The 12,151-nt window shown below is 41.5% G+C and overlaps 1 protein-coding gene across 4 annotated transcripts in view; it reads right to left on the bottom strand.

Moving 5' to 3' along the window:
- PLCE1 (phospholipase C epsilon 1) overlaps positions 1-12,151 on the bottom strand; it is an 848,028-nt gene that overhangs the window by 471,474 nt on the left and 364,403 nt on the right. For all 4 annotated transcript variants that reach the window (XM_069239847.1, XM_069239849.1, XM_069239848.1 and 1 more), the window contains one exon: positions 6,770-7,086. In XM_069239847.1, the coding sequence (XP_069095948.1) occupies positions 6,770-7,086 (317 nt within the window). The remainder of the gene's footprint in view (positions 1-6,769; positions 7,087-12,151) is intronic.

Raw genomic sequence — 12,151 nt, 5'->3', positions numbered from 1 at the left:
CTCCCCCTCACCAGGCCGATCTCGGCCCTGGGGACCTCATCCCCCGAGGTCCGGCCTAAACATTTGATTTTTGGGGGGAAGGGAGCCACACAGCCCCCTCCTGAGGCCCATCTCGGCCCTGGGCGAGAATCCATCCCCCAATCCCAAACATGTACATTTTTACAGTACAGCCTTACTTTTACCAGATGTCTTTCTCTGCGATTGTTGAGGGCACAAGGATAGTTTTAAACTGGATTTTAGTGTTAGTTATAAGAAGACACTACGATAACCATAGTATCCTCACCCACACACACCCCTAAACCCTCAACTCTCAAATTCAGTGTGGCCTAAGACTTTGACAATCTTGCAAATGCCAAAAGTGGGCGCAGTTAACCTCAGGAACAATTACCCCATTGGTTAGGGTGCCCCAGGGGCCATTCCCATCCACTTGCTTGTCACAGGCATAAATGTGGCAACTCAAAACACCCACTTCCGAACCCTACTGAACCTGAGAAACATCAGAAATTGACTGAACCTGCTATTTGAAACCTCAGAACACTGGATTAGCTCGGTCTCTCATGTACCCAGGACAAGAAGAGGACTCCAAGGGTCATAAGGCTGACCTCCTGTTAAAGCTACAGAGATACAACAACCTACAAGAGGCGTTTGCCTGCACCTACCCAATGATCAGGGGCACTGGACTGGGACTCGACTCTCCTCTTGGTCTCTGCTTGCCATCCTGTGAGTCTCCTAGTGCCTTCCCTAAGGTCCTGTGGGGGCTTTATAAGTGTGTCTCTTAGGTTGATTGGGACTGAAGGGACTAAAGCCAGAAGTTAAAGTCTTTGACTATTACAAACCTTGTTAAAGTATCCGACTCGTGCTCCATCACGGTTAGTGTCAAACTGCGTGAAGGCCCTGTTCTACCAAGGCAAATGACTATCATTGCACTTTGTGCTTCTTGGCACTATGTCTACTTGAAAGTTTGAAAATTCATATATCCCATTCCCCTTATTATATTTTGTCTTTTTGGAGTCCCTTTGTTTATTACATTTACTCTACTGTTCTACTTTGTTTTGGGAGTTTTATTGTTTTGTATTTCTACTTTGATACTGTTTTAGTGCTGCATAAAATTGTATGCATTGCCTCTATGTTAAGCCTGTCTGTTCTATGCCATAGTTACCAGGGGGTTATTTTCAGGTTAATTTAATTACTTTAGTGGTTTGCCGTGACAAGGACTGTGAATATTATTTGAGGAGGGTACTTAGTACCCTAAATTAATATCTCAATGTCTTACAGTCAGTGTTGCAAAGAGTCTCTTCACCTTACTTTTATCAATTAGCAAGTGACATTTGACTTTGTTACTATGACTACTCAGTGAAAAATGTTGCAAGATATAGGTATGTCCTGTTGCAGGATTACAGATGTACCATTATGCTGAGGTTGGGCAGACCAATGGTGTAAGATCACCTGCAATTTCAGTTACCAAACACCTCACCAAGTTTCTGAACTGACCCCTGCTCTGTTTCCCTATTCCTTATTAACATGGACAGGGATTGACTGTTGATTAAACATGATAATCCCAATTTAAATGACAAGCCCCTATTTTCTAACCTAAGATTTAGTGAAATAAATGAGGTAACTGAATTAGTCTAGCTATGGACATGTATGAGGCCCCAGCCCAAAAAGCAGCCACGTAGGGTACCCGAATTGGCTACTTGAAAGAAATCCCTTTAAAAAACAGCTATTATGCAAGCATGGGAAGCACCTCAGCTCCAGAGCGAGGACTGGAAATCCAGTTTAGGCGAATCATCTTTTCAATGAAAGCTCACCCCCTAACAATCTTCAACTATGGAGGGATGCTGTCAGTGAGGTAATGGTCAGCCCTCATTACCAGGTGGTAAGCATGGTTAAATTCTATCAAGTGAAAGCAAGTTTTCTTCACAGTCAAAAATCAGCAGAGGTATTATCCCTTATGGTGAGACATAATTTTGGAACTGGGTGGCAGAATCTTAGATTCATGACATATGAGACAGCACCTCATATGCGTATCTTGAATTTCAAGTGGTTTTGTGTGAGAATATCTAAATGAGACAAGGTCAATTGCTAGTTGTGGTTGATATAAACTTCAGAGTGAGTTCTCCAGACTCTCATATTCCTGACAGGAAATGTGACTTGCTGTTCCATGTTTACACAGAAAGAGGAAGAATGTTGTCAATATTACACTGTAGCGGCTTTTGTACAGGGTCTTTTAAAATTCTGACCCAAAGTATTGCTTCTTAGTATGGAAATCAACATCATGCTATTCACATTTGTAAATCCACCAAACACGCCATGTGCCGGATTTACTACGTATTTCACAAGGTGAGTTCCAAATTCAGTTTGCCCCTATATGATTTTTATTATCAATGGGATCAATTTTATTTGCCAAGTACACCACACAATGCCTTGCCCAATGCAAGGTCATCTATTACTCAGTCCAACTCTTCCAGGTCAGGTTACAGATCTTAAAAAATACTCAGGAATTTCAATCTGGCATTAAGCTGAAATGAAGTAAAGACAGGTCCGTCTACGTGTTTGGCAATGACCTGCAGATTACCGCCAATGTCCCTTTGTCAAGTTTCAAGTTAATTTATTTCATGAATTGGAACTCCTAAGAGGTCCACATGTTAAACCAATTCCTAAAAGAAATAAAACAACCTAAGAACGTTCATATAAAAATTCCACAGAAGATCATAAAGAGCTAAAAAATTATACAAATACATTGCTCTCATAAAATATCACATTAGCGGGTCTAAAATTGATCAAGTTATTCTAGTTATTTAAATTAGCTTCTAAAGTATAAGCATTAAATAGTCTGAGGAAGAAAAAGCCATAGAGTGCCTCAGACATGGAACCCTAGGGAGACTTCTCGTAGAGAACCCTCACATACCATAACATTTTCTACAATTAAACAGTTGTGTAACATATATTTCCAAGCTGAAATAATAGAAAAGCATTCAATACAGTCCAGGAAAAACAACCTTTAGCAGTAAATGCAAATTTGAAAGCACCAGGAGATCTTATCAAAGTTCTCCAATCTGCCCTGAAGAGTACATTTTCAATCTTCATATTTATCACCAGTATAGAATACTCTGTAGAGATTTAAAAAAGACTGAACAAATTTGAAAATCCTAAAACAAAAGAATTCATTGGGAGGATTAAAGAGAACTTCCAAAGCTTCTCCTACTGAGCGAATACTAAAGTGCGGGTAAAGAGGTTTCAGCCATTTTTTCCTGGCCGGGGCTAAAGCCAGACAAATAAATAGTACATGTTTACAATTCTGCACACCCAGTTGACAGAGATTGCAATTATTAACAGTTCCATCCCATTTAGAGGTAAAATCTCAGAAGGGGCAATCTATCTAATCTCAGCAAAAGGTACAAGCGCCTTATCCCGTGGGGAAGATTCCAAGAAAGGTAGGGCTGAGATTGTTTAAAAATTACTGATTTGGTTATCCTGGTCAGTCTCCTTTTATTACTGCAGAACTGTAAATCAGAGGAGAAACTTTTCAACCAGGACGTTTCTTTTAAGGGTTTTAAGAGTAGTGGGCAGAGAGGATTGAATCGAATCATGGTTTAGCTCAAGCAATTGTAAAACTAGATTATAATTTTTTAAAAACATAGGTTTTTCTTTCAATCTATTAAAGATTTCTATAAAAGCTAGACTTCTTGAGGTACCTGCCTTACTGTGGGCTAAACTATAATCTCTCCTAACCCCAGCCACAAGGCCCATTAATACCAAATTCGAGCCTTAAGGCTGCCACTGAGGCCAAGTTATTACACAAGGCTAGGCGTCCTAATATCTGCCCTTCCATTTTATCTAAAAAATTCCATTTAGAGATCCGATCTCTGTGCCCTCAAAGAGCATACAGGAGTGTGGCCGGGATCTTTGTTTGATAAACCGTTCATAAATGGTGGAAATGACGCCAGCCAACTGCTGTAAAAAATGCAACTAAACCTTGTGCATGAGAAAGCCTTCAAGACATTATTGCACATGTGATCTTTGTCACCGAGTGAGGAGGAAAAAGTTTTCCCAAGAAACAGTAGGATTTTACCCACTCTAGCTTGTGTTGGCCCAAAGACCAGGAGAAGTTGATTTTCTTACCCAGTTTTTTCCCAAGGAAACATATAACTTGAGATTTGGATTGATTAATCTGCAGATGATGCTGTGTAGAATATAGGTGTAATGCCGCCAATCACTGATTTAAACCTTTTGGGGTAAGGTCACTCACAACTATATCATCGGCATATAGGAGGCAAGACAAAGGATATCCTCCAATTTTCAATGAAAAACCATCCGCATTTTGCAAAAAACTGGGCACATCATAAATATATAAGGAAAATAACAATGGTGCCAACAAACAGCCTTGCTTCAGTCAATTGTTTGTAGGAAATTTATCAGACAACCCCTGTTCTTCTCTTAGCAAAATTTTACACAAGTTGGAGGAGTGCAAAGCTATAATCAAGCGTAGCTGGTTTGGGGGGACACCAAGCTCATATAGTTTTTTCCACATTATTATCCTGTCCACTCTATCGAAGGCCGTAGATAAATCAATAAACACTGCATATACTGCCCCCCACCCCTTATCTGAACATATTTTTCATTTATTGTATGGAACAATAAAATATTGTCCAAAGTACTATGTTCCAAACATCTTGTCGGTTGCATCCAGTAGTGCTATTTGCCGATAATTTACGGGCACGGATTTATCACCCTTTTTATATAATGGGACAATAACACTCCCTGTCCAGGAGTCTGTGACTCCACTTTTTAGGTAGCAGGAACAGAAAACTGGATGGAGGAATTTTGCCCAAAGCAGAGGTTCACCTTTAATTAAAGCCATTGAGACCTCATCTGGGCCCATAGCTCTGGGATTCCTCATTGTCCTAATGAACCCCTCAATTTCAGACACAGAGGGGGGACCCCATCAATTCTCATTGGAGCTATTATTTTTACTCCAATCCCTTTGTCCTCATCAATGTCTCCGCAGCATTTGATAATGTTGGCCTGCTGAACACACTCTCCACAGGAATGGAATTCAAGAGCATAGTCCTGGTGTGGTTTGTATTGAACAACAGATCCCATCCCTCCACAATGAGCCCCATGACTCCCACTCCTCCTTCCCAAGGCTGAGTCAGGCCCGGAAACCTTCAGCATTTCCAAAGGATCCATCCTTATCTACATGGAACTACTTAGAGTTGTTTTGACAGACAAGGATGTCAAGATCCATTTTAATATGGATGATACTTAGCAATATCTATAGTTTTAATCAGGAATAGACAAACCACAGGAAGAGCTGATGTATAAAAAAAACTTGAGCCTGGATGTCAAAGGCATACCTACCTAGACGTCAGTCGAAATCCACAAGAAACAGTTTATGTTAATTGAAAGCAACTGCAAACAAGGAAAATTACAGGTCTGTCCAAGAAATCAGTTTTAACTACTTTACCCGACAGCTCAGAGAGACACCTATGATTTTATACTGGTACCTGCAAATAATCTCAGCCTGGCATTATCTCATCTTGCTACACAGCATGAAGGGTTTTAAAACTTCTATACTCACAAGGCAGACAGGAAATCTCTTATTAGATCTTGGTGGAGATGATGCCCTGCTTGCTGCCATCCCACATTTTTCCACAAGAGTATTTTCCCATATTCTAAGACATACCCTCCATATTTGAAAATCTGCTGTATCATCTTCAAGGTGGCATACTTAAGCACTCTCATACCTGACTATCAAACACGTAAACAACTGGAAAGTGCAGGAGAAAAAGGGCAATATTGTTTCTCCAACAATACCCCAAAACTGGACTTTCATCCTCATCCTGCTCATACAAGCTCTCTCCTGCCTTCAGTTCTGGAAGTAACTGAAGACTCATCACTTCAGGCAATGTCTTACCAATCTGTGTAACAACTCCATAACACCAGATAGTGTTGTATGAGACCCATCTAACCGTAACGCCCTCTTCTATTCTTGTCTGTATTAATCATCTGTATTCACCAAGTGCCACTATTACTGACTTTACTTTGTAATTAGATTTGCTGTCCATAACTTCCCATGCATATATATATCTACACAGCGTTCTACGTTCCCGGCATGAACCAGGATAGCATGACAGTTACCAACATAGTACAGGGTAATTTATAATCCATTCTCCATATTGTTAAAAGCTATATGCACCCTGCCACCCCCACTGCTCTCAATTACTATCATGGCATGCCTCATCTTACTCACTTCACTCAGTGAATAGTATTCTACTGACCATACTTCTTTCCACCCTCTGTTCCCTGAAGATTTGAGTCTTTTAAACTTCTTAAATATCACCCATTGAGTACCTGCCATAGCAGACTTCTCCCTCCTTTCTGGGACTACATTCAAAACCCATCTCCTTATATTCTGTAATAATATAAGGAGATGGGTTGTCTCCATCCAAACTTCTAATCACCTGTAACTATAGACCAGGCACTGCACATAAATGCCCCTGACATGGAATATACACTGCAAATTATTTTTGAATAATGGTAATGTCCATCATTAACAAATGTATTGTCTCAGGTCTATGAATCACTAGTCATCAAGCTTACCACTACCCACCATCAAAGGTGGTCCTTTGATATAAGTGTGGACCAACAGGTACATATGTATATCTTGTACATAAAAACTTAGATATTACTTTCAAGGTTTATATTTTCAGTGTATCTGACATTACAAATACCTACAAAATCATACTGGGTGCCATAAAAAACTTACTTCATTGAATCTTGTCACAAGACCCTCAATGGAACTACATTCCCCGTTCTGTGTGGAAAGAAGCGTTGCTGATAAGGATTCTCGGATGCATGGAAGCTTACTCTGGTTTTCGTCACTGACCATGTCTCGGGTTAGGAAACAGAGGTAATCAATGGGTAAGACCTTCCGGTAGAGCTCCTGCTCCTGCTCAGTAAGGATGCTCGCAATCTCTTCTGGAAACTGAATCAAGTGCTGTAGGTCCACCAACTCTTTGCTCACTCCTGCCAAATTTGCAGGAAGTGTGTTGGAGCCAGCCATACCTGGGCAAAGCTGTCTTTCTGAAATGAAACGAAGTATAATTTATATTATCAGCCAACGATTAAAATACATAGAACACACCAGTAACTTATAGGCAGCCTCCCCACCTCAGCATTTTTACAACATTTTAAAATAATATAAATTGGAACTAACAACAGGGAAAGTGATTCCCAGAGCAATAAGGTTCCGCAGCTCAGCATTGCAGCAGCACATATTGCGTATTCCAAGAGTTTGAAGGTTTCACTTTAATGGTGCTACACTGACTAACTACAGTCATTAGTCTGGCAAAAAGCGACCAACCCAGGCAATATATAAAACAAGCATTTGCAATGCAACAGGTCTCGCATTTGCTTGACTTAGAGCTACTGGCGTTGTACATCCATAACTGGACTTTTCTTGACACATAAATTGGTCATCCCTGCCACATAATTTGGTGCTCTCTGCCACATAATTCCAGTGGCCCTGCAAATAACTATAGCACTTCCATTTACCTTCTTTCTCTATCTGCAGCAAAAAATTAAAATTTTACCATTATTTATTATATTTTTTATATTATTATTTTGGGTTTCTCCTCACCCTAGTGTTGTGAGCCAGAGATGACCTAGACAGAAAGAGCACGTCGTGTGGTGAGTTAGGTGCAAAAATGTATTGTAAAAGGAATGCCCCACAAAGCATTATGGGGCGAGTTTCCAAACGCATCAAATACTGTAGTATCTTGACTGTAATGCTCAGAAGGGCACCACTATAAAATAACATTTGTAAGAAACATGGTCATGTGAACATACAGTCAGTCCATAGACAGCATAACCACATGAAAATAGAATGGCAGAACATAATGTAGTGTTACCATATATTTAGCCCTCAGAGGGCGTAGAGCATTCCACATTTTCAGGACTAGCAGGCCTACTAGTATATTACAAGCAAGGCCCTTAAAACACAAACTACTCCCAGCTGTAAAACAAAAGTTCCAGCCATTGGAGAAATTAAAAAGACACTAACTGGTGGGAGGGGTTATTATTTTGGGGGCCCTACCAACCTAATGTGGGGACCCGGAGATAACCTAGACAGAAAGAGTGCGTTGTGTTGAGCATTTTGATGGTGGTGCATTGGCAAAGCCAATAGGTCATGCCTATGCAAGAGCTATAGACTTTGGCAAGAGATTTAGCCATTTTGTACACCAGCATGGCTACTGTTCAGCATGGGTAAAGGTTAGTGTTGTAGAGTGGAATGGTGAGAGTGGAGAAGAACATTGTGGAGTCGAAAAGAGTGTTGTGTAGTGCAGTGTTCCCCAACCCCCGGGCCGCGGACCGGTGCCGGTCCGTGGATCAATCGGCACCGGGCCGCCCCACTGTGGCGGGCGGTAAATGTTTGATCATTTTTCCGTGGCCCGCTTGTCACACAATGGGACAAGCGGGCCAAGGAAAAATTATCAAACATTTACCGGTCCGCGGCGATAAAAAGGTTGGACAACACTGGTGTAGTGGATTGGCATACAGTGGAGTGGGGTAGAGTGTTGCAGAATATAGTGGCACAAAATTCAGCAACGTACAATGGAGCAGCACCGAGAGGAGGAGAGTGGTGTAAAGTATAATGATGCAGTGTAAAGTGGTACAGAGTGCAGTGACATAGAGTGCATAGATTAGATCAGATTTGCGTAAATTGGAGTGGAGTAGACTGGTACAGAGTAGAGTGCACTGGTGTACAGTGGTGCAGAGAGGCGTACAGCAGAGTGGCATATACATGGTGTGGTAGCACACTTATTACAGACAACACATTTTCAATTGAAATGATTACTACATTTACACAGACATACAGTTTTACCAATAAAACTATACAGCACACAAATTATAGTGTGGAAATGGCATCATCAAGTGCATTGATTTGATCATATTAAAGTATCCATTTCCAACACACTTCAGATTAACAAGAAATATGCTTCATTTGTTCTTTCATAATTCTGATATTGTGAAATACTTGCACAGCTCATTTATATGTTTTTCTGTACTAGAAAAGAAAAACCTTGCCTACCCCCAGTATACAAAAAGATTGCTATATAAATCATCTCGCTTTGTAGTCAGAGAAAGAAAGGTAAACACCAAGCTCCTTGGAAGACAGAACCTGACATTTGATCTCTGTCTATGAAAGCACAGCAAATGTGGCAAGATAAGAACACGATTTACAGTCCTGTTTACAGTAAAGAGCACTTTTGGAAGAATACAAGTAGTGTGAAAAGGCTTTACTCATTGGGAGGGACAAACTCACGGACAGCCTAAAACGGGGACAGAAACATAAGGCCAGAAAATGTAAGCTAAAAAGCCAATGGTACGCAACGGACAGAACGCATTCCCAGGGAAGCTTTCTGAATGCCCCAAGATGGAGTACTAACACAAACATCCACAGTGCAAAGAAGAATACTGTGGCTATCTTACCCTGCATCTAATGTAGCCCACTTAAGTCACATCGCTGGGTATACAGATTAATTTTCAGTAATTTCATCAATGGTTTGAGCCATGCTAGAATTTCAGATCACCGACACAGGATAAATCTAAAAAAACAACGTGATTTGTATGACTTTTGGGAGCCCGGCCACTCTCCGGTTCTCGCTCACCAGTGATGGACACCCCTGGACACACACTTCCACCCCATTACCTTGCAGACCTTGGCCGCCTTGTCCATGGAGTGCACACAGTGGGACTGATGCGTTCTCAACCACTTGCACCCGGTCCTCCTCGCAGAGGAGCTGCAGAGGCTGCCTTGTATGATGCCTGCCTGCACTGGGGGCGGGGGAAGCACCTGCCGGAGCTCTCGTCACAGATCTCAAAGCTGGAGCAACAGAAGTTGTGCCTGCATTCCACGGACAGTAAGTTCCAGAAGTACTCTAAGCAGATGGAGAAAGTGACCTACATGAAGCCGGTGGAAGCCATTGTGACAAGGAGGAGGCCACCCCCTGCCTCAGAGACAGCGGTGCCTGCTCGTTGCTCTCTAAATCGCTTCAAACTCCCGACTGGTTTATAAAGTGGTGCTCAGGAGGCCTGCTCTCACAAGATGCTACCAGGAAAACAGGGGCAACCCCCAAGAAAAAAGACTGACAGTCGTTATGCCAGGGACAGGGTGTTTAGAGCAACAAAGAACGTAAGACACTAACCGCACACTCTTGTTCCACTTGATGTGTGTAATCGTGTTTACTGTAAGAAAAGGTACGGAACAAATTAATCTGTTTAAGAGGTTGTCTACTCAGAGCACACTGTAATTTGTAACAGGGTCCAGTTTCCCAAGCAGTGGAATTGATGAGGTGGCCTTTTGAATTTTTAGGCTTTTCTCCACAAACAAGGAAAGGATTTTTAGTAAGTCTTCAAAACATTCACATGCTTATTGCACAAAGATTACCCAGCCAACTAGGCAGTGTTCCTCCCTGTGAAGGATTTGTGGAGATGTTAAACAAGCCCTGTAGCGCATCAGCTACCACTGGACACCACATCAATCCAAAAAAGAGCTGCCAGCTTTGAAGCTGGGAAACACTGTTCGAGCCTCTGCACCAGCTCAACATCCTGTCATTCTGGGCAAATCACAATCTCCCCCAGCTACCAAAAATGTATGTGTCCTTGTGTAACGTAACCGGTGCTCATGTAAAGCACTCTAATGCCTTTTTTTCGAGTTTGCTCTGTCTAAAAAAGCAAAAATAAATCATAAAAGCACTTCAACACCTTAGTGTCGATTTCACGCTACATAAAACTGCATACAAAAATAAATAAAAAAGAGCCCCCAGACATTGCAAAGAAACGGAAAGATGCACGAAAACAAGGAAAAGGAAGAAACAACATACCGCCATGAGTGGCAAAAGAAAAACGTTGTGCACCCACACTAAGGTATATGGCCCATTGTGCAATAATCCATGTAACTGAGCCAGACTCCCAGGCCATAACAAACCAGCCTCAAGGCGGGACAATCTTAAAGCATTGACCTAAGAAACCAAAGGAATTTGGAATGTCAGGCCAAGGAATGAATGAAAGTGATGGGCGTGGTGCAAGCCCACAGATGTAGATTACAACATGTCGAGAGACAGCGCTTGTGCGCTGCCTAGGCTCCACCAAAAAGAAATATCCTAAAGGACTGACTGACACCTCAATAAACAATCAATGATATACTTCTGTACAATTTAGACTGAATTGTATTTCCTTTCACAATTCAACATGTTATTTGGAATTACTAAATTCGATGTGCAAATTGTTTTTTGTTTTTCTCTACGACATTAATACATAAGTATGCTGATTTTAAAGTTCAAAGATTTGCTACTCTCTCGGGAGTCAGCTCCCGTACAAGCTTAGAAGTTGCTTCTAAGGCTTTTTTTTTTTTTTGTCGTGACCATTGCAAAACCAGTTTGAATTTTCGCTCGACTTGTAAATGTTTCGGTACACAGGACTCTAAAAGGACTATGGGCATAATTACGACGTTGGCGGATGGGATACTCCATCACAAACGTGAGAGAAATCCCACCCGCTGTTTTACAAGTTCCATAGGATATGATGGAACTTGTAATGCAGCGGATGGGATATCTGTCACATTTGCAACGGAGTATCCCATCCGTCAAGGTCATAATCAGGCCCTATGTGTTTATAGTTCTGAGATGTTGGGCGACACACAATGGTGTTTTATAGTTTACGGGGGCACCGATATAGTTACACACCTCGATCCAGTGCTTGAAATGGAAAAATAGAAATGCAGGTACTCTGTACCAGAGTACCTGCTTGTTTCTGAGACGTGCCACTATTCTCCAATTAAAAGTACTACGTTTCCCTTGAGAAGTGCAAGTACTCTCCTTCTCAAAATAAAAAGTGCCGGTACTCAGTACCGGCCCATTTAAAGAACTGCCTGCATCCATAATATGTGACCAGTGAAATATACTGCAGTAAAGCAACAACTGCTTATTAAATTTACTTCAGCCTGCCGTACAAGTGGCTGCCGTGTAATAGGAGAAAGACAAGAAAATAAATAGAACATTAAGTGGCACTAGGGTGACCACCCGTCCGTAAATTTCACGGACTGTCCGTAATTTCGCCCTGCTGTCCGTTGTCCGTGATGAAAGCT

The sequence above is a fragment of the Pleurodeles waltl genome, chromosome 6, assembly GCF_031143425.1.
Source record: "Pleurodeles waltl isolate 20211129_DDA chromosome 6, aPleWal1.hap1.20221129, whole genome shotgun sequence".
Lineage (NCBI taxonomy): Eukaryota > Metazoa > Chordata > Amphibia > Caudata > Salamandridae > Pleurodeles > Pleurodeles waltl.
The sequence above is the reverse complement of the archived record's forward strand: the minus strand, read 5'-3'. Positions and strand labels throughout refer to the sequence as shown.